The sequence below is a fragment of the Diaphorina citri genome, unplaced genomic scaffold (genome assembly GCF_000475195.1).
Source record: "Diaphorina citri unplaced genomic scaffold, Diaci psyllid genome assembly version 1.1 scaffold430, whole genome shotgun sequence".
NCBI lineage: Eukaryota > Metazoa > Arthropoda > Insecta > Hemiptera > Psyllidae > Diaphorina > Diaphorina citri.
This window is the reverse complement of record NW_007377865.1, coordinates 13485-36746: the sequence shown is the minus strand read 5'-3', so window position 1 is coordinate 36746 and position 23262 is coordinate 13485. Positions and strand designations below refer to the sequence as shown.

At 36.4% G+C, this 23262-nt stretch overlaps 1 protein-coding gene across 1 annotated transcript in view; it reads left to right on the top strand.

Annotated features, from left to right (window-relative positions):
• LOC103508741 (B-cell receptor CD22) overlaps nt 1-23262 on the top strand; it is a 72857-nt gene that overhangs the window by 39204 nt on the left and 10391 nt on the right. Inside the window, exons 5-9 of the mRNA XM_017443888.2 lie at nt 7149-7445; nt 8569-8753; nt 9342-9486; nt 12479-12598; nt 14499-14553. Coding sequence (XP_017299377.1) covers nt 7149-7445; nt 8569-8753; nt 9342-9486; nt 12479-12598; nt 14499-14553 — 802 coding nt within the window. The remainder of the gene's footprint in view (nt 1-7148; nt 7446-8568; nt 8754-9341; nt 9487-12478; nt 12599-14498; nt 14554-23262) is intronic.

Here is a 23262-nt window from a genome sequence, read left to right as displayed (position 1 = left end):
TCTTGTTATGGAATTTTTTCACAAAGTTTAGATTCTAAAAAAATCTTGACCCTTGACCCTTATTGACCATGGTTTATGTTTTCTCAGGATCGTCGTGAAGACTGCTACGAGGCACGGTTGCGGATCACGGATGTGGATGCCGCAGACAGCCGCAACTACTACCTCAGCGTGGAGAATGACCGCGGCTCGGACAAATATGGCATCCACTGGGCCGTGAGGGGTTCGTACCCGGGTTCGTTTCTCCAATCTCACCAGGCCACACCCAGCACCCCGGGGTTGATCATTGACTTCCCGAAATGTAACTCAATTCTGATAAACAGAAGAGAAAAACTTCTCATTTTGTGCATATTTCAAAGTTAAAAAGAACTTTAATTGTGCTAAGCATAAATGCTTGTCCCAAATGTCGTTCCCCGCTTAATATAATACGCTAAATTTCATGACTTGACTTCATGGACTCGAACCACCAACCTCCAGATTCAGTCCACCGTACTAACCACTACACTACTGAGGAAGTGCAAATTTCAAAGTACTTCCCAATGATTTGATTCAGGTTCCATTATGTCGGTTGAAGTCAATGATCATCCTCTAGCACTGGCACCGGCCATTTTAGTTTTAAATGCTTCACTAACACGTTTGACTTAGTTCGTAAGAGTTCTCTTGAAATTTAGTTTGGATTTCATTTTATCTCTCACTAACACGTTTTGGGTTATGAATGTTTTCGTTAATTTTCGACTTATCATTTTGCACGAACACGCTTGCCAGTTGAATTTGAGCTTGCATTCTGATGTTGACCGGGCAAAATAGTTTCTAAATAAATACTCGCAGAATATGAAGACCTCACTCCACATTACCCTTCTTTGCCAGCAAATTCCTGCATGACTTTCATTCTACATAGTTTCAAGGCAAGAGAGCATTTGGATTTCCTGCTGATAATAAGCAGTTAAAATATCTGCAAATACCCCCGTCTCTACTGCCTCCGCAGTATCTTTTATTACACATTTGCACGAGGCAAACAAAACAACAGATAAATACGCAACTTCTCATGTCTTATACCTCCCTCTAGCGTATCTCTGCCACGACCCTTGTCTTAGCAGTGCACCATTCTGTTTTTAATTAAAAGAGGAAATATTTTGCATCATCGTTTTCTTCTCGTTGAAATTTCAGTATCTTTTCCGAGAAAATAATAATTAAGTACCGTGATGAAAGCTTTGGTGAGTGGAGAATGGAAGGCATGCCGCCTTCTAACCTTCAGAACTGTCCAAACTCCTGGTTGAGTAATAATTTTTCAGAGTTTGATAGGTAATTTCTTCAAGTATTACTAGGTATCGGGTACAGTGTTCATGTTACATAGAATTGGTGTAGCATTTACCTTTATATTAATGTACAGTTAGATGCACAATACCCAAAGAACTCCAATAGTTGTCCTACGGTGGCTTTTTCGCCTCTCCCCCAAAACCGTCTTTGTGGAATTTGAGAACTGCGTGGATGAAAATCCAACTCGATATAGGAATAATGAAATCATGGACTGGAGACGTGACTTCGTTTGAACAGTCCTCTGCCCTAGAAGTAATACTATGATAGGAATGTATAAAAGAAAAGAGCTTTTTTGTTTTTTTTTTGCTCCTTTCAGAGATCGACATAGAAAAAAACTCATCAAGTCACCCTTTTAACTCTTAATTGCTTTGAAAGTTGAAAGCTTTGAACTTATTAATTGCTTTGAAAGTGTAAAGGAATATGACAGTTCAGGTTGTTATGTAGGTCAGTTTTCTCTCTTAGCTTCATCAAAGTCAATAAAGACTTTGTAACATTATGAAGGTCCATCCTAGCTACGAGTATTTGATCGTATATGAAAAACCTAACAAAAGTGAAGCATTACCCGTTTTCCTTACAATTTAGAATTCAAAATTCAACATTCTTTCTATGGCAGTCAAATCCAAGGACAGATCTTCCCAGGAAGACATACCTTCCTGAGCTCCTCTTCTATACGCGTGTTTTTCATTCCACTTCCCCTACTTTAGCGTCAACGCTGCGTCTTAAATCCCTGATGCGAGTCTCGAGTAGCTTCAGGTTCCGCCATATTGTAATTGTATTGAGGGAAATGAAAAAAATGTTTCGTAATTTCTCCACTAGATGTCGTCATGTTTGTTGAATTTCCACTTTTTACCCCCACTCCTGACGCAGAGTGAACGCCGCATCGATGCGGCGTAGGAATGAAAAACAGACCTTTAAATTACAATTTCATAGAGTAGAAGCTCATAGAAAACGTTTCCCCGAGTTTTGCACGGGTTAGTTATGTATGTCATGGGGTATTAAGGCCACGAGAGGATTTGGGATTTGTCTGAGTCTGAATTTTGAGAGTATTGTCAGGAAAAAAAGAGAACATCATGTAAAACTTAAACATAATAATTTGTTTCAAGCTTGGACAGGAAAGTCGTTGCAGAAAGGTTGTCTTGAATCTATTCAAAGTTTCTTGGATCCCACTTCACTCTTAGGTATTTCTCGTATGTTGTCATGTTTATTCTTATTCTGTAGTTTAATGTACAGGCCATCTTTGACAATTGCTCCATCTGCCTTTTCTGTCCCCATGTCTTCTTCCTCAAAAGTGTTTTAATGACTTATCCGGACAGTATATAAGCACTATTGAACAAATAATAGAATAGTACTGAACATTAGGAACTCAGGTTTGGATGCAAGGGAACATTTTACTCTTCTCCAGGTCGAGGCGACTTTAGACCAACCGACTTAGAAAGGTAAGTAAACTTCTATCGTCCATAATAAATTGAAAATACCCCAGTCCCTGCCGTAGGTACTGTTTTAAACGGAATGTAAGGAAAGAGCAAAAAAATCTCCTTTTTGTAATGGTAACAAAAAAAAAATTTCATCATAACGGCGTTTTCATTAATCTGCTTCCTCTTATAGTTTATCTCGAAAGATGCAAAATGAACGAAAGCAAAAGTCTTTAAAAAGTTTAAGCTCCAAGGAGAGAGAATGAAGAAGATTCTGCATAGTTAGCATTGTACATTAGCCGTGGAACTACATGTAGATTATTTCCAGGGGTAAACAAAAGAAAAAAAGTATTTTCTGTAACCTAAGGGACCTTGAAGTTTACATGGAAATGTTGGTACAGAAGTGCATGGTACATTTGAGTTGAGCACGGTGCACAGAAGCAATAATGGCAGTACGTGCCCCTGTGTCATCTTTAGAGAATTCAACAACAACAATATTGTCAGAAACACAAATGTCAAATTGTTGGAACATGATTTCAACATGGAGATCATTTTCTACGACCGTTACCGTTTGTAAAAGTTTGTGTTCCTCTAAATACAACACAGTCAATACACCTCTGAAAAGTGTTGTCATCTTTTTATCTCACTTAAACCAGTCAGGTTTTGCATCATGGTCTGAATTGTCTCTGATATTTGAACTCGTATTTCGTGCAAGGTAACTTCTTCTTTTGTTATTGTTCTAATAGGTATTATAAAGTTCCAAATAATACCGTGTCGTCGCGTAGTTTGTCATTTGAAGTGTTGATGATTCTTTAGAATTTTCTCTAATTTGTCCTTTTATTTATCTGAATTATTATTGTCAATGGCAGTTAGACCCCGTTTGAGCATAACGATAACTCGATAAAATTACTCAAACGGAGGAACCGTGTGGTAATTTTAATCCGAGCGTTTCGATGGAACAAGTCTAAAATTCTGAGATTTTTCTCAAAGGCAAATTTTTATCTTCACCAAGCGTTTAGCAAGAGGTGCTCTTGGACGCCGAAATTATATTATAATAACACAAGAATCGTAAACCTTTTTATTTTTTCCATCCTTTTTTCTTCCATATTTTTTTATGTTTTTAATTTTTAATGGAGGTTTCTCTCGTTCACTATTATACATTTCAACATATTGTTGCATCATTAAATTTAACGACATTTTTTTAATTAACTCCTCTCCTCCATTCTCTATCCCCTTCCTAGTCTTGCTAAACTCTTACATCAGAACATACTGTGAGTAACAATAAAAGTCGAAATATGCGGAAAAAAAATAAAAGCTTGACAGTAAAACCACCTCGCCCTTTCTTCTGCAGCCTCTTTTCTTTCCTCCCTCCTCTTCAACAAATGAAAAGTAATGAGAAAGCTATTAAACCCCAGCATAGCCCCCTCGTTCTTCAAGCTATTTCCGCTCCTCCCTAAGCTCTGTCCGTCACCCCAGCCCTAACCTCCAAAACCCTCAGCCCTCAACTTTTAGTACCCCCTCTAAACTCGTTCCCCACCCTTAACCCATAGCCTTCGCTTGCAAACCTCAGTGACCTTCCTATTTCCTGTCTTAACAGTTAAGATCTCTCGTAATGAAACACATAACTTACTTTGGTCGTAAGATTCGGATAATGACTCTTAATAACAAGGGACAAGGATACTCGTGATTTTTATTTCTCACTTTTTATACGTTCTAAAATCTAGGAGAATAATGTCTGAGAGAAAATTGAAATGTCAGATTGAAATCCCCACACATATCTTATTTTATCTTGAGAAATAATGAAGATAGAACAAATATTGTGAAAAGAAAAGAGAGAAAACTTATGACTTTTGTATCAAACGCTGAGGGGAGAAGAGAGAGGAGAGGAGTATACAAAATGCCGCGGGATTTATTTCCAACAGCTCAAATGTTTATTTGGTGACATTTTTCCTTGACTTTTTATTTCGAATTGCTCTCTAATGTTTAATCTGTGGAAATTGAAAGGGAAGAAGACACAATCATTGACAGGGATGGGAGAGATTTTTTGAAGCACAAAAATTTCTCTTTGCTAGATTATTAGACACCTTCCTTCTAGACAAGGGACAAGGATACTCGTTTCAGTTCTAATGAGTACGAATTTCTTCACGATGCGATGGCAATCCCTGCTGAGATCTATTTGGAGTTTGGAGTCAAATCTGAAATATCCAATGCGGATTTCTAACCATGCTTGAGATCTTTCTGGAAATAGATTTGCCAACACAAGTCTTGAGATCTATCACGAACACAGTTGGAGAATCTTTGGCCTTTTATGCAATATTAAGAATAACTCATAGTCGCTGACACAACTCCCCAAGCTAATGTTTTCCCTTGGAACATGGAACTCACAGACAATTTACTACACAGTGATGTGCAATAAATAAAGAGCAAATACCTCCCTTCTCTTCTTTTTATTAACTTTTCGTTTAAGTATGCACATTTCAACTTTTCTACGAGTACAGTGCATCCTTGGGAGCTTGAATCCCCAGCATCTGTTTGAATGAAAGACTGCAAATACATATGATAAGTAAGTGTGAGGGTATGGGGATAAGTGTAAGTGAATATGTGTGCTAGCTTTCTTTGATGGACAAATACTTCTCATTCTTTATTGTTATAGTAAGTATGAGGGTATGGGGATAAGTGTAAGTGAATATGTGTGCTAGCTTTCTTTGCTGGACAAATACTTCTCATTCTTTATTGTTACGTATCTAACAAAAAGATTATTCAAGGGAAAATTCAATTTTTCATTCATTTTTTGTTGAATGCTCACTGCCATCTTTCTTTTTACGAGCGCTATCAAGGGCGCCATTTTTTTTTTCTTTTCCTCCCTTAATATTTTTGTGATGAATTTTGAAATTCATTAATCTTTCGTGCACTTCTTTATTATTCAAATAAATATAGATATCATTCGTCTGCTTATTTACTCTAATTTTTCACGTCACTCTTGAATAAGATGACAAATGTTGGGATCCTTTTCTTTTGAAAAGCTGTAAGTATGCTTACGAGAATTTAGCTGATTCTTTTTATCAGAGGTTTCATCTTCTAGAAATGAAAACACTCATTGTGGACAGGTTGGTGTTTGAGTTTCCCTTGTGGTACGGTACTCTGAGGTTTTGTGATTTATAACTTTAAATACCCATGGAAATTGAAGACAGGTAGAAAACTGATGGGATAAACCTGGATTATAATAAATCCACATTGATTTGTTTTTGTTCCTGTTTTCGAAATTTTTATTTTTTTATTATTTTATGTTTCCTTCCAACTTTTCATTTATCTCTTGGTCCGTTCCATTAAAACCCAAGTCGACGAAGGATTCTCCACTGAACTCGTCAACTTGTTTGATAAACAAGTCTTTAATTAAAAATGCAATCAAATTAATTAGGTACGGAGAGAGGGATAGGTAAATAAATACTCCAGCACGATTTGAAGGGAAAAACATTTTCTTGTAGAAAATGAACATTTTTTTGAGAGAGAAATCTCTTTAGCTGGAATATCTTGAAAATAAACGTGAAGATAAAAATACTCAGTTTGAAATAGATAAAAAAGAATGAAAAGTGTAGATTATTCCGAGTGGTTAAAAACCAACCACCATCTTGAGAAATTTTCATTTCCACTCTTTGTTTGGTCTCCTCGCCTTTCTCAGTTGTTCCACAGCTCTCTCCAGTTATCCATTGATGATTAAAACACGAGACCGAGAGAAAGGGAGAGGAGAAGAGAAAGTGTAGTCATTTCCACTCTTTGTTTGGTCTCCTCGCCTTTCTCAGTTGTTCCACAGCTCTCTCCAGTTCTCCATTGATGATTAAAACACGAGACACCGAGAGAAAGGGAGAGGAGAAGAGAAAGTGTAGGGGAGGGAAAGAGAAAAACGAGTCTTTGTGAAAAGTCCAATTTATTTGAAGCTTTTTCAATATTTCCTGATTCCTAGAAGGTTTTGTGCTTCTTTTTTGAATTATTCATTATCTCCCATCAGTTCTGGCTTGATTATATCAACATTATCTAACGGAATTCCAAACTGTCACTGTTCCTATGAAATGTGACATCCTATGTATGATTTCCGTGGATATCTTTAACAAATTCTACAAGATTTTGAATTTATTCTCTTTTCGTATCAGATTATTGTTTTGCTAAATCAGCAGGGGATTATCAGCCACGATTGTTTTGATGAATCAGGAAAGCTTCCAAGACAATACATATGTACGCGATTTGTGGTAGATTTTGGTTCATTCCTATGGAAGTAGTCTCTTATTTATGAAGTGCTTGAAGACTGCTAAGTCCAGAATTTCAACTCAAAACTGTGACGCACACTTTACCAGCAGAAAATAATGTATTCATTCATATGATTGAGATTGAGCACAAAATAATTTATTCCTATGATTATGATTGCAGATGCTCCAGACATTGAATCCATCCGACCCGACCGGGTAACCACATCTCAGCTGTTTCATCCGGTTACTTTCACGTGTACCGCCAACGGTAATCCCGCCCCAACCTACGAGTGGATCCAGAAGATACCCACCTCTCTGGGCGGTGAATACATTGAAGTCGTCCGCAGCACAGAGTCCCGTCTACACATTGCGAACATCACGTATGAACACCAGGGCGAGTACTTCTGTCGGGCCACCAATGTCATTAACGGCAACGAGAAACGGAAGCTAAGTGACGGCATTACGTTACAGGTGGTCGGTAAGTAACTGTGTGAATGCCTGACAAATTACGAGGTATGCAATGTGCAACACAATAATTATATTGATTTTACAAATGCCCGTGTGTAAAAATCGAGAGAAAGCTATGTGTTATACCTGAGCAGTTTAACTCTCTCTAATCTCTGTTTGACACATTGGCTAACTTTACAGGGCATTGTACTTTTTCAGTGGGTTGACTTTTCAAGGTCTCTAAAAAGAGAAATAATAAAAGAAAACTTTTGAAGTGATTTGTGAATAGGTAGAGGTAAAAAAAAAAAATCAGATTTCAGACTGTATTTAGGCGGTTACCGGCTGCCTTAGTTGAATGGAGGAAGTTAAATAGGGTGGGGTGGTCTCTGGAGGTACATGTTACAGAATTCCCGAAGTTAATCCTGCGTCCTAAGTTAATCCGTCTCTATAGGTACTTAAGATAAGCTCGTTTCTTAATGTTCAACTGTACCTACCTCCTTACTCTCCACGCTAGTCTTAATCGCAACAATAACAAACAGTACAGGTATTACCCTCTATAAATTTTGGCTTTTCTGGAAATGGTTCCAAGTACCTATTCTTAGAAGAGGGAAAATCTTTAAAGTGGGTTTATTTTGGTAAGTAACGTCGGGGAAATTTCAACCTTCGTGGATCGTGGCTCATTACTTAAATTACAATTTCATAGAGTAGAAGCTAGAAGTTCATAGAAAACGTTTCCCCGAGTTTTGCACGGGTTAGTTATGTATGTCAGGGGGTATTAAGGCCACGAGAGGATTTGGGATTTGTCTGAGTCTGAATTTTGAGAGTATTGTCAGGAAAAAAGAGAACATCATGTAAAACTTAAACATAATAATTTGTTTCAAGCTTGGACAGGAAAGTCGTTGCAGAAAGGTTGTCTTGAATCTTGATTTGAGGATCTGCATTCAAAGTTTCTTGGATCCCACTTCACTCTTAGGTATTTCTCGTATGTTTTCATGTTTATTCTTATTCTGTAGTTTAATGTACAGGCCATCTTTGACAATTGCTCCATCTGCCATTTCTGTCCCCATGTCTTCTTCCTCAAAAATGTTTTAATGACTTATCCGGACAGTATTAACATAGTCATCTCCTAATAACTTATTCTTCTCTTTTTGCAGGACCTCCACACATCATCCGACATGTAGGCGGGCGAGAAATCGTAGTGATGCGAGGAGAGGAGGCGTTACTGCGCATGGTGGTGTGCGCAGATCCTCGACCTCGTAATTCTACGTGGCTCTGGGGGAGTGTACAGGTTCAACCCGGCTCCGGGGTGGGCAAATACCAGGCAGACGATCTGAACCAGGTGAGTTTCTTCGAATACTACTCTGTCATGTTTCTTTTGACCGGTTTTGAAATTTAAACACTTCTGTGAATGAATAAAGAGAATTATTCCTTGGATGCTGGGTAATTTTTGTCATTAACTTCTCAGACGAGTATGTTTACCTTTTACTTTCATGTATAACTTTTTTTTTTTCCTTAAGATATGTGAGAACAGACAGTGCCAAGATCAAGGATAGGATAGAAAATAATATTATGTTTAGGGGGTCTCTTCTTAATCCCTTGTGTGCCGTCTCCATTTTTGTTTAGGAGACTGAATACGAAATGAGAAAGATAGGAGGACATAAAATAAGGTTAGATAGAGCAAGATGGATAGAGATAGAGGGGATAATTGTATTTTGTGACGAGGTAATGAACTTAGAGACCCTTGGTCCCTTCCTACTCGGATCCAGTGGCCTCACACCTCACCTAAACTGTGTGTTGTTTAGGACTATTGCACTGTGATAGAAAATAACCTTGACTCTTGTTATGGAATTTTTTCACAAAGTTTAGATTCTAAAAAAATCTTCTTGACCCTTGACCCTTATTGACCATGGTTTATATGTTTTCTCAGGATCGTCGTGAAGACTGCTACGAGGCACGGTTGCGGATCACGGATGTGGATGCCGCAGACAGCCGCAACTACTACCTCAGCGTGGAGAATGACCGCGGCTCGGACAAATATGGCATCCATCTGGCCGTGAGGGGTTCGTACCCGGGTTCGTTTCTCCAATCTCACCAGGCCACACCCAGCACCCCGGGGTTGATCATTGACTTCCCGAAATGTAACTCAATTCTGATAAACAGAAGAGAAAAACTTCTCATTTTGTGCATATTTCAAAGTTAAAAAGAACTTTAATTGTGCTAAGCATAAATGCTTGTCCCAAATGTCGTTCCCCGCTTAATATAATACGCTAAATTTCATGACTTGACTTCATGGACTCGAACCACCAACCTCCAGATTCAGTCCACCGTACTAACCACTACACTACTGAGGAAGTGCAAATTTCAAAGTACTTCCCAATGATTTGATTCAGGTTCCATTATGTCGGTTGAAGTCAATGATCATCCTCTAGCACTGGCACCGGCCATTTTAGTTTTAAATGCTTCACTAACACGTTTGACTTAGTTCGTAAGAGTTCTCTTGAAATTTAGTTTGGATTTCATTTTATCTCTCACTAACACGTTTTGGGTTATGAATGTTTTCGTTAATTTTCGACTTATCATTTTGCACGAACACGCTTGCCAGTTGAATTTGAGCTTGCATTCTGATGTTGACCGGGCAAAATAGTTTCTAAATAAATACTCGCAGAATATGAAGACCTCACTCCACATTACCCTTCTTTGCCAGCAAATTCCTGCATGACTTTCATTCTACATAGTTTCAAGGCAAGAGAGCATTTGGATTTCCTGCTGATAATAAGCAGTTAAAATATCTGCAAATACCCCCGTCTCTACTGCCTCCGCAGTATCTTTTATTACACATTTGCACGAGGCAAACAAAACAACAGATAAATACGCAACTTCTCATGTCTTATACCTCCCTCTAGCGTATCTCTGCCACGACCCTTGTCTTAGCAGTGCACCATTCTGTTTTTAATTAAAAGAGGAAATATTTTGCATCATCGTTTTCTTCTCGTTGAAATTTCAGTATCTTTTCCGAGAAAATAATAATTAAGTACCGTGATGAAAGCTTTGGTGAGTGGAGAATGGAAGGCATGCCGCCTTCTAACCTTCAGAACTGTCCAAACTCCTGGTTGAGTAATAATTTTTCAGAGTTTGATAGGTAATTTCTTCAAGTATTACTAGGTATCGGGTACAGTGTTCATGTTACATAGAATTGGTGTAGCATTTACCTTTATATTAATGTACAGTTAGATGCACAATACCCAAAGAACTCCAATAGTTGTCCTACGGTGGCTTTTTCGCCTCTCCCCCAAAACCGTCTTTGTGGAATTTGAGAACTGCGTGGATGAAAATCCAACTCGATATAGGAATAATGAAATCATGGACTGGAGACGTGACTTCGTTTGAACAGTCCTCTGCCCTAGAAGTAATACTATGATAGGAATGTATAAAAGAAAAATGAAATCATGGACTGGAGACGTGACTTCGTTTGAACAGTCCTCTGCCCTAGAAGTAATACTATGATAGGAATGTATAAAAGAAAAGGAAGAGTTTGATCAGTTAAGTGAGATTATCTACCTACATATTATGCAGTAATCGCTTTATTGGGTTTCCCACCTACCTAGTCTCTTCCAGTGTCTCTCTGTCTACCTCTACATATTAGGTTGAGTAAATATTACGTCTCTGCTCTCTAGATATCTTTCATCTGCTAAATAATACATCCGGGGAAATGCCTACCTTCCTACTTATAATATCAACAATAGGAAATTATATTTCCTATTCTCTCTCCCCCCCCCCTTATTTTTCTTCTCTCTCTCCGTCAGCACACATGTCCTTGCTACACGATGAGGTACATACATGGAGTAATCCGTTTAAAAATGCATCACGTCTCCTAATTGTTCGACTGGAAGGAGAAGGGAGGGGAGAGAGAAATGGATAATAGGGGAAAAGGATCTGAAGGAAAGAAGGAGAGACGAGAGAGAATGTTTGGAGTGATGGAGAGGGAGTAATCTTATCCTCTCTTTCAGATTTACTATTTCAGCAAGTTTTCATAATTCCCAAACAAACCTCTCTTCCATCCTCTTGAGCATATTTTGTTTCTTGCCTCATTCGAATTGGATATGGTCTTGTCCCACACATTATGGTGGGAGTGAAGAGTTTGCTAGTTTGGTGAGGAAAGCAATCTGCTCTCAATCTTCCTCATCTCTTTTTAAATTGTCTTCTTTCATAAATATATTTTTTCCATTACATTACATCATTTGCTCTGCCTTCCTTCCTCCTCTCCAGCTCTTTCTTTTGCTTTCCTTCCGAACATACGGAAAGCTCAACATCAGAAACAAATCCTCGTCTCTTATACAGACGTCTGTGTCTTACCTCAGAAGACACATATCTTCATACGTATGTTACGGATGTATATACATAATTTTGCTTTTGTACGTATATTTTAGAGAGGGAGGAAGAGACAGAATTAGCTATGTAAAACATACTCATTAAATCAAGACATAAATGGCGCAGTCAACTGTCAACATTTGAGGGTATTTTGTTGTTCACATCAGAATTTTTGTTCAGAATCGTGTTGAGCGCCCTATATCTACTAGATTCTAGATACTTACTATGCTACAAAGAGTCCTTGTTTGTTCTGAATTCTAAGAATCGAAGTGGAAACCTCTTTCTTTCTTTCTTTCTTTCTTTTTCAAGGAATCTTGGGAATGTTTATTTTTCGAAACAGAGGAAAAGCAAAGAAAAGCTTTCGTTTGTAGTTACTACTCGTACTACCTGTGGATCCATCTTATTCTATTACATGATTTTCCTCTTTGTCTCTTCAGTGCAGAACTATTTATTTAGGCTCTATTTAGACTGTCATATTGGGCAGGCTATACTTTAAGCTCAATAGTTTGATATTTCTACCCCTCTATTAACTACCTACAACAGATGAGTTTTCAACGTTTTCTTCATACTAGAATCATCCTATATTTTATGGAAACAGAAGGGAAAAGCCCTTATTTTATTTTATTAATTGACCATAAATATGTAAAAATTGAACATTAAATGCTAACTTGCCATTTGTTTTGTTCTCCTTTCCAGAACCTCTGGCTATGGCCACTCTGCTGACGATAGGCACTGGCTGTCTACTAGTGTTCCTATTATGTGTCCTGCTCGCTGTCTACGCCATCAGGACGGAGCGGTGTTGCTTCGCTCGTAAATGTAAGTTATAGATATTATGTAATATGTATTGTATAGTAAACCAAGAGACAAGGGATCACACAAGTAACCCTGAAGTTTGAGGTTTTCACGTTACAATTCCGAACATTCCTCAAATGCCAAACCTCCAAGAGCTTGTGAACTGGAATTTTACTCTCATGTCGTCTGTGTCCTTATTTTTAACATTTTTCTTTGTTTTGGCTTTCCAGGTCGAAGGACGGATATTGTACTTATAAAAATAAATCTTGAAATCTCCACGTGTAGCTTAATACTGTCTGGAAATATTGAGCTAATAGTCTTATACGTTCAATCTTGATTGACGTCTACTGTATAAATTGTTGTAAAATAATGTGTAACTATCTGTACAAAAGTACATGAATATATATAGGACGGATATTGTACTTATAAAAATAAATCTTGAAATCTCCACGTGTAGCTTAATACTGTCTGGAAATATTGAGCTAATAGTCTTATGCGTTCAATCTTGATTGACGTCTACTGTATAAATTGTTGTAAAATAATGTGTAACTAACTATCTGTACAAAAGTACATGTATATAAAAAAAAAATAAAGAACATATATGTTGAATAGTAGGTATAAATGAATGTATGATAAATTGGTATAAATAAAAAATCATGTATATTGAGAAATAAAGTAGCTGCTATACGTAAGCACTATTCAATCTTGATTGACGTCTACTGTATAAATTGTTGTAAAATAATGTGTAACTAACTATCTGTACAAAAGTACATGTATATAAAAAAAATAAAGAACATATATGTTGAATAGTAGGTATAAATGAATGTATGATAAATTGGTATAAATAAAAAATCATGTATATTGAGAAATAAAGTAGCTGCTATACGTAAGCACTATTGAACAAATAATAGAATAGTACTGAACATTAGGAACTCAGGTTTGGATGCAAGGGAACATTTTACTCTTCTTTTTTTTTTTCTCTTTTACATTCCACCTTCTTATTTCCACACAATTATTAAACCTTTTCCTTCATATCCATTTTCCCCTTTCCTAAGTACATACAGCTATATTTTTTAACATATTCCTTGTTTACTAAGATAGACAAGTATACCAATATAATGTCTCATTTACTTCAATAGATATCCAATTGAAAATAATAATAATAATAATCTTCTATGGTTTTTCTTTTATAGTAATCTGTGAAAACAATATGCACCCTTATTGCGTTTCACTCCTGCAATGTGCAAAATATGTATCTATACTGTAGGATATATTGGAGTAATTATAGAGTACTAGCTGAATTCCGTCGCTTCGCTCCGGAATCCCGCTAGTTCATCCTAGTTCATCCCGAGGCATGGCCAAACTTGTAGAAAAGGCATGGCCGAACTTGTAGAAAATAATAAAAAATACCGTCGCGCTGCGCGCTCCCTATCAACTACATAGTTATCAAACTAAAAACATAAACGAAACTCAAAATGTTGGTCGAGAGCGGAACATTTCTCTCCCGCAGTCTCTGCACTGTGTGTATTTCTTATGGAGATTTTAGCGATCAAAAATTGATCATATCTCAGGATCGGTTTAGATTTTCGCAAAATCCTTTCCTATTGCACACCTAGACCACAAAAGGAATATTCCTACCAAATTTCAGCTTTCTAGGTGTTGTGGTTCAGGAGATAGAGCGATCAGATATACTTGTATAATTTACCCAGTATTCATCATATGCTTTCACAGTATAACAGCAGATAAATAATAATACTACAGACACTCATATGCATCAAAGCTGATGAAAAAGCATACATACGCCACGCCAAGTGCATGTAAAATTTAGGTATGTAGGACGACATCGACAGTAGGATGTACTATGTAAGTTGTAGATAGGTATTTGACATTCAAATTCTCTTCCCTATGATTTCACATCCTTTAGTGCTGATTGGCATCAAAGCTGATGAAAAAGCATACATACGCCACGCCAAGTGCATGTAAAATTTAGGTATGTAGGACGACATCGACAGTAGGATGTATTATGTAAGTTGTAGGACATTTGACATTCAAATTCTCTTCCCTATGATTTCACATCCTTTAGTGCTGATTGAAAAAAAGCTCATTGCAAATTACAAACAATCTCAGTATAGATGGAACTCATTATCCTAGTGAAATAGTCTTCATATTAAATTTCTGGAATAGTGCTGGAAAATGGATCTGTGGAAAATACTTCATTGCTTGTGACAGCAAATAGCAGATAAATTGATTTTGTATGTGAAAGATCTAAAAATAATGTGCAACGTAAACGTAGGTACTACAGAAAGATCAAAAGGGTTAGTATACGGTTAGGATTAGGATAGGAATTTCTAGATGAGAATCCAAATCAAGGTGTGTAAGGTTAGGAGATCAGAGAATGAATAATGCTATGGGAGGGAAAGACAGGCGTTTCAACATCTCTGACATACTTTAACACCCTCTGAGAACATTATTCAGCAAAATTTCGACTGCATATTTTCCAGTTCCTCAAGCCCCCTTCCTCCCTTACTCTTGTTAGGCATGTCAATGTGAAAATATAATCCGACTTGTTCAAGAGAGAAGTGTATTCGATAACTTATACCTATGTACATACCTACATATGTATATTATTATTACAAGGGACAAGGATACTCGTTTCAGTTCTAATGAGTACGAATTTCTTCACGATGCGATGGCAATCCCTGCTGAGATCTAATAAGTCACAGGTTTATCTCATTCTCCTATGTTTTCCTCGTTATGTTTTGTCAATTCCTCTCGTAGACTATTTATGTATGCGTGAGTAGGTAATTTCCGTGGATATCTTTAACAAATTCTACAAGATTTTGAATTTATTCTCTTTTCGTATCAGATTATTGTTTTGCTAAATCAGCAGGGAATTATCAGCCACGATTGTTTTGATGAATCAGGAAGAAAGGAAGAGAGAGAGAGAATGAAATGAACCCTTGCTAAACCAAGCATAGAGGCATGCAATGTATCATTTCTTTCTTTCTCATTTTGTAAACAACTTTTAACTTAAACAACAATAACAGACCTTACTGCAGAAGACAGAGAGGGGAGGGGCAGGGGATGAATTATGAAGGACAGGGAAGTGGTAAGTGAAATTCAGTTTACTGGTGTAACTATACGTGTAATAATATTTTGTATATTATACGGTGTGTACTGTGTATTAAGAAATAGTCAAAGATTAAAATGTTTTCAATAACCTCTGTGCTGTAACTATAGTTTAACAAAAAAAAAAAATGTGTAAATGAAATTTGAATACTATAAGAAGACGAATTTGGTTGCAATAAATATGTACATTTGAGAAGACTTTAGTTTGATAGAAATTCTGAAAGTTAAACTTGGCCTTTAAAAAAAGAATAGGTTTAAAGTAGGAAGTACAAGGGAACTGGATCACCTTGTATGAGTTTATGTAACACAGAGCACACAAAATTTCATTATTAGTTCTGGCAGTCACCGCAACTAGTGCATGTCTGAAAGTAACCTAACCTATTCGGTGTTCCTCTACCTCGCCATAATATTCTAATATCTGTTATCCAGAAGCGGATAGACGAAGGGTGTATGGGTTAAAAAAATACCTTTGACTTCATCTTATACCTCATAGTTTTAAAGCTGAAAAAAGTTGGAAATGATTTATGAAAAATTGCTTGAAATCTCTGTTAAACTAACTCATTAGTTTCAGTTTGCTTTGGAGTTGTCAGAACGCCAAACCTGCATGAAGAAGTTTCCTCTTTAGGTACGCTTCTGATCTCATTACGCGATAAACTACCAAGTATTATTTATTGGTGGAAAATATTTAGCTTCTTTCTCCACTTTCGCGTGTTGTACTGGAATTATTTTATAAAAACTGAAGTCTGAAGTGAGTTGGAATTGATATACAAAGTGAAACACATGAGGAAAGTTCTTGGTTTTTTTATGAGAGTGCGACATGTGAAGGACGGAATTTAAGTGGTCAAATATTACATGGAGAGTAATATTAATATATTGCACGGCAAACCTTTTCATGTTTTGATGGGTATTTTCTAAAATGACCCCGTACATTGTCCCTTTTGGATGTCTACCGAACTATAACTACCAAACAATTTCTAGTAAATGTATGAGTACTTACCACTGCGTAACAGTACAGCATCTCTTCTCATGGGCCTCATTCAAACACATAGGCTCCGTTTTGTTAATCAGTTCAAACACCGCCTTTACCTGTAATCAGCCAAATCAACTCAAATATTAAAAACGAGGCATATCTTACAACCCTCAAAACACGGTTTTATCCTCCCTTCATGTTTTTTGAAAATTTCTGTCCCTATAGGTATATTTCTCTCGAACAAATCTCAAAGTCCAAATTATTTATTAGTCATCATTTATCATACCAAGTTCCTAACCCGAGTTCGAAGACCTAAAGGATAATAAAACTGCCTCTGACATATCCTCGTTTCGGAAATAAATTTATATTTCCGTCCAAGAAAATCACTTTTTAAAATGCGGAAATCTCTACTGGGTGACTAAATCGGAATATTATGTTTCCTTCTGATTGATTGAGAGTTCACTGTTTGTATTAGGTTTTTGGGAATTCTATTGTTCTAGAATATCCAGAGTCGTTCCCACGTATTTTTCAAAGATACACAAAAGTGGCTTAAAATTACTCAAAGGCATACCTTGTTTATCATGCCCGAATAGGATTTAAAGTTCTTTACCCTAGCAGCCTAGTAGTCTAACCAAGGTCTCGTATATTTGATGGGATAGGGAAAAATAGTGGTATTGTGGTATGCTGCAACTGCAATATGTAGCATTCTTTTTTGACTGATGCTTCTTAAGAACTCGTAAGTGTATTAACAGCAAAGAAAACAAAACACAAACAGTTCTTCACCCAGTATATCGTCTAATGGCCAATGGTTTCTCTATCCTATTGAATAGACTTGGGAGGACATGAGGAAGTATTAATAATATTTATGATGACTCGAATAACATAAATAAAAACAGACAACTACCCTAGACCCAGACATTTCTTATTATACTCCTTCTAACCTTCGAATAACATAAATAAAAACAGACAACTACCCTAGACCCAGACATTTCTTATTATACTCCTTCTAACCTTTCTGTTCTGTTCTGTTCTGTTCAGAGGACAAATAAAATATTATCAACAAAATCCGCTGACGTAGATAAGTTCGGCGTTGCAGGACTGATTGAATAGCTAATATCCATTTTTGTGGAGAGAAAGCCTGTTCTGTTCAGAGGACAAATAAAATATTATCAACAAAATCCGCTGACGTAGATAAGTTCGGCGTTGCAGGACTGATTGAATAGCTAGTATCCATTTTTGTGGAGAGAAAGTGTCTATTGTTCACATGAGGCTGAAACCTAAATCTCTGTTTAGCCATCAGTCTTTAACATAGTGTCCAAATTTCCTAATGTCCATTGTCCATAGTCATTAGTTAATAACAATATCATAAAAGGCATAATATTGTACTCTACTCCACTACGTAGAGTATCATGAAATCACACTTAGGAACTTTTGAAAAAGGGTCCCAATAGAATACCCATGTTATAAGTTATGTTAAACCAAACAACTAAGAAAAACCAAACTTAACTTTCTCTTTCCTCCCTCAATCTATTCCTATTTCTTTCTGTTCAGAGGACAAATAAAATATTATCAACAAAATCCGCTGACGTAGATAAGTTCGGCGTTGCAGGACTGATTGAATAGCTAATACCCATTTTTGTGGAGAGAAAGCGTCTATTGTTCATATGAGGCTGAAACCTAAATCTCTGTTTAGCCATCAGTCTTTAACATAGTGTCCATATAATGTCCATTGTCCATAGTGATTAGTTAATAACAATATCATAAAAGGCATAATATTGTACTCTACTCCACTACGTAGCACTTCTTTTTCTTTTATAATATTTCCCTACCTTCCCTACCCTCTGCTTCGCGCTCTTCTTACTCCAAATTCAATTTGCACAGCCAGATTTTCCCTCTTCAGTCGCTCTCTCTCTCTCTCTCTCCAACCCTCCCCTCTTACTCTCTACTATTATTAAACCAAGGGCGAATCTTTGGGACAAGAGGAGCCTCCTAGTAACTCGGGGTCTCTTCTCAACTCGCTTCATCATTTAGCCATGTACCCTCTTCAAATTTATGTTCACACCTAGCTCTATCATACCTCTTTCTTCTCTAGTTACTTGTCCTTGTTTTCTTCTTGTTCTTTTGCACTAACAAGGTCCAGGCTCTTATAGAATCCTCCTCAAATGCTACGGCCTTGGTTACATTTCATTTATACTTGCTTTTTTCAAGAAAAATAAATATGGATACATATTTTATATAATATATTCAAGTTTTTTTTCTCTTGTTAATTCCTCGGGGTGTTTCTTAGCAAGATTAGGTTCTTTATGGGAGAGTGGGGAAAAAAATATGAGAAAAGTTTGAGCATGGGAGTGGTTGGGAGGAAGAGAAAAATTAAAAAGAAAAAGTGAAATGAAAAAATAATTTTTAATTTACGTACTCGGCAAAATATACATAGTCGTCTTATTTATATTTATATGAATTAAAAAGAAAAAGTGAAATGAAAAAATAATTTTTAATTTACGTACTCGGCAAAATATACATAGTCGTCTTATTTATATTTATATGTAGGAGGCATTACTTGTATTTAAATTTACGAGAAATGACAAATGCCAGACGTAGTTTGCTGTAAGCAGAATATTTGATTTGCTCACAGATTTTCTTCGTGTTAGAATCGTTAGAGGGCAAGAAAGCGAGGATGTTTAGGTTGGAAAAAATACTGCATTATGGTAATACATATTTATCACAAGAGCCTATTCTGTGCTTCATTTTTTGATTGCAAATTTATCAAATCATCAGGCATTTTATTTGTGTCATAAATAAAATTACATACATTAAAAATTAATTTAAAATATAAAATACTATATCAAGGGAAAGGAAGAGTGAAATGGAAAAAAAACATAGGTAGGTATCACTAAAGGTTCGAGTACGTATCCTCCTACCCTCTTCTATATTGTGTCATAAATAAAATTACATACATTAAAAATTAATTTAAAATATAAAATACTATATCAAGGGAAAGGAAGAGTGAAATGGAAAAAACATAGGTAGGTATCACTAAAGGTTCGAGTACGTATCCTCCTACCCTCTTCTATACCGAACCTCCTACGTTAGAGGGCAGACTGATATACTTGCTTCACTATGGAGCTTACCTACACTTTATAATATGTTGTCTAGGTGTTTTTCCAACAGCAGGAAATTCCAACACTACCATGTCAGCGTTAAGTCATGTATGTCACATAAATATTCTTCAATTCTTCACTCTAAAGAAAAAGCCATTTCTTAAAAGAAAAGAGAAGTGGAATTCCAGCGAACATTAAAAAACGGTCTTACTGAGCGAAGTACACGATGTATGTAGGTTTATGAATCTTCTATTTTTGTAAAACATAAAAGAACTCTTGAAGTAGATAGGCATCTTTTTATCTGGCATGACGAAAATATGTAGAAGCCTTCCGTGTGTGGCGCATTGCATATACATATTAGTTTCTAGGTGTTCATACAAAATCAGTCTTTAAATAGTAAATACCTGTTCTACCTACAAACATAAATCACTAAAGTTCAGAGTCAATTTTTTTTTTTTTAAAGACTTTTGACAGAGGGAACTGTAAGAAGGAAGACAGGATAGGAGAAAGCCAGCCATTCCGAAAACGAACATCATCCCATCAGGACAAAATCCGCCCCGGGCGGGAATCGAACCCGCTAGAAAAAAAAATGGGTAGAAAAAAGTATGGATAAATTGTAATTCTCGACCAGGATGAAGCATTTGCGGATCGAACCTTGAGGAATCTAAACACCCGTATTTATGAACAAGTTCTTCAGATCGTTCTGAGAATTTACTTGAGAAAAAAAGGTTAAACCTATAAGTATGCTCTGATTGTTTAAATATTAAGTTGCCCGTATTTGTTTACTGTGTCATGCTGGCTGTTCTTTTTGGCACATGATGACGACATTAGAATTTAGAGTTATAGTACCCTATTTTTTCAAGGTTTAGACTGCAGGGTTATAAGGAGAATCGGTATCCCAGCACAACCACAACACCATAACGAATAACGAGCCACCCTACGCTAGGACGAATGCGGAAAATATTTTTCATTGCTACTAAACCATTTTCTACTAAAAGTTTCTGTGTTTGCATTAGTTTTTATTATTTCAAAACGAGGAGTTTTGTTTCATTTTCTTCTACTGTTTGGAATTATATTATTTAAATAGGAGAAAATAAAATGGATGTTTTATAAATAGCGTCGACGATTTTTAAAACAGCTATTTATACCTTGCCGTGGGGATTTAGGTGTTTTGAGACACGTGTGATTGTTTCAGTCCTCTTCGCCTCCTGAGAAAATAAAATGGATGTTTTATAAATAGCGTCGACGTTTTTTTAAACAGCTATTTATGCCTTGCCGTGGGGATTTAGGTGTTTTGATACACGTGTGATTGTTTCAGTCCTCTTCGCCTCCCCTGGGAATCGAATCCGAACCTCCTACGTTAGAGGGCAGACTGATATACTTGCTTCACTATGGAGCTTACCTACACTTTATAATATGTTGTCTAGGTGTTTTTTTCAACAGCAGGAAATTCCAACACTACCATGTCAGCGTTAAGTCATGTATGTCACATAAATATTCTTCACTATAAAGAAAAAGCCATTTCTTAAAAGAAAAGAGAAGTGTCTTCCTCTCAATAAAAATGATTCTCGTTTCACGGTGTAATACTCATGTAGAAATGAATCAATGCTTTAATATTACGCCTTTTTTTTTTAGAAATAAACTGGGTTGAACATCACACGACATTCTATAGGTATGAAATACATAAAACAGTACCAAGGTATGAGGGTATAAGTAATATGTATGTACAGTGTACACAGATAAAGTGATAGGTAGGTAATACGTGTACGTGTACAAGTATATCTCCCTACTTCCGAAGTAGTTCCTAAATTCATCGTATTTTTGCACGTACCTATATGTATAGACTGTGGCATCACGTATCTTATACCTTGTGTTTGCCTTTCATTTTATAGTTTTGATGTATCGTATTTTGGTCCAACCTTTCATCTGCATGACCTTGTTTTTCCTACCATTCTTAATTTATTATGTCTTCATGAAAACCTGCCAAAAACAAAGACACTGTCTCTCAAATGAATCCTATAACACTTCAATATAGGCAAATAAAAAAGTAAAAATTAGAGAAAGGGTGAAAAAAGCCATAAAGTACCATCCTTATTTAAAGTTAATCCCAATATTTCAATGGCTTAAAACTTGAACTGAAGACGTAATAAATCTGAATGCATTTCTTTTTCGGCATTTCTGCACATCCTGTTATTCAAACTTTCATAAATCATATTAGGTTGTCAGTTGTGTGCTTTATGTCTGTTTTCTTTGTTTCTTTTCCCACTTTTTCCAGAGTCTACGGTTTTACAGGACCGATCTTCCTACAGCTTGGGCATATTCATAAAAACATTGTGGCTATAGGTTGCGGTTTTTAAGCACGCTTTACCTAAACATTATGACTTAAGTTCAAGTGAGCATCCTACGTTATAAATTTTGTTTATTATAGTAGAAGCAACTATAGAAAAGCCATCGTCTTCAGATTAAATTAACCAAGAGCATATTCCACGAATCTCTTATTTTAGACCAGTAATTGCAACTTTCTCGGGCACAATAATTAATATCGTTCCATGAGTGCAACCTTTAGGTGCTCACTTGAACTTCGTTATTAATGATTATCTCACTTTAGGTTAGGTTCATAGAATCACAAATCACTGTTAGACAGTTCTGATAACTTGTGACCCAAAGTTATCAGATTAAAATACCAGTGCCCTAAATCACCAAAGTATGGAAGAGTATTTACAATTCCATATTTTGACATGATTCGTCCAAATTCAAAATTCTGCTTTTCCATTGGCTATTACACTTGTAAGATACTTTTCCATACTTTGGTGATTTAGGGCATGCAGGCTCCCACCAGAGTGTAGCACTAGCACCTTCCCCCCTTCCCCTCACCAGCACGGTGCCTGTGTGTGTTGTAGTCGAGTTTGGGACTGTTTTGTTTTTGTTTTGTGTTATTTTATTTTTGGATATTTGTTTTACATACCTTACCAAGAGAAGTGGAAGAAGAAGAATATACCCTCTTGGACCCTAGGCAAAGAAATTTTCTTTGAAAAACAAGTTCAAAGAAAAGGTAGGGAGTAAAAAATGATTTGCCTAAACAAAGAAAAAAGAAAGTCTGACTGAATTATGACGAGATATTATGATTCGCCTACCTACAGGAATATGCATAATGCCATTACTCAACAGTCATTACTTATTGCACGGTTTTATTAAATTAAAATATAACTAAGTACAGTCAGACAGCAGACAAGTCTTACAGTATTCAGGACCCACGTATAAAATCACGGAAAAGGAATGCTTAATGGACTCAGAACGTTAGAAGCTTAGAAGTAGATACCCAAAGCTTGAAAACACGGAGATTTACCTTTCAATGTTCCAATGGTCTAATGAATACAAAATGGATTCTGTTTTACCTACCTACCTAAACATTTGTGTGACACATGCCAAGAGCAGAAGAGTTGTGAAAGGTAATTTGGGTTATGCCGACTTCAAATGAGATGGCGGAATAG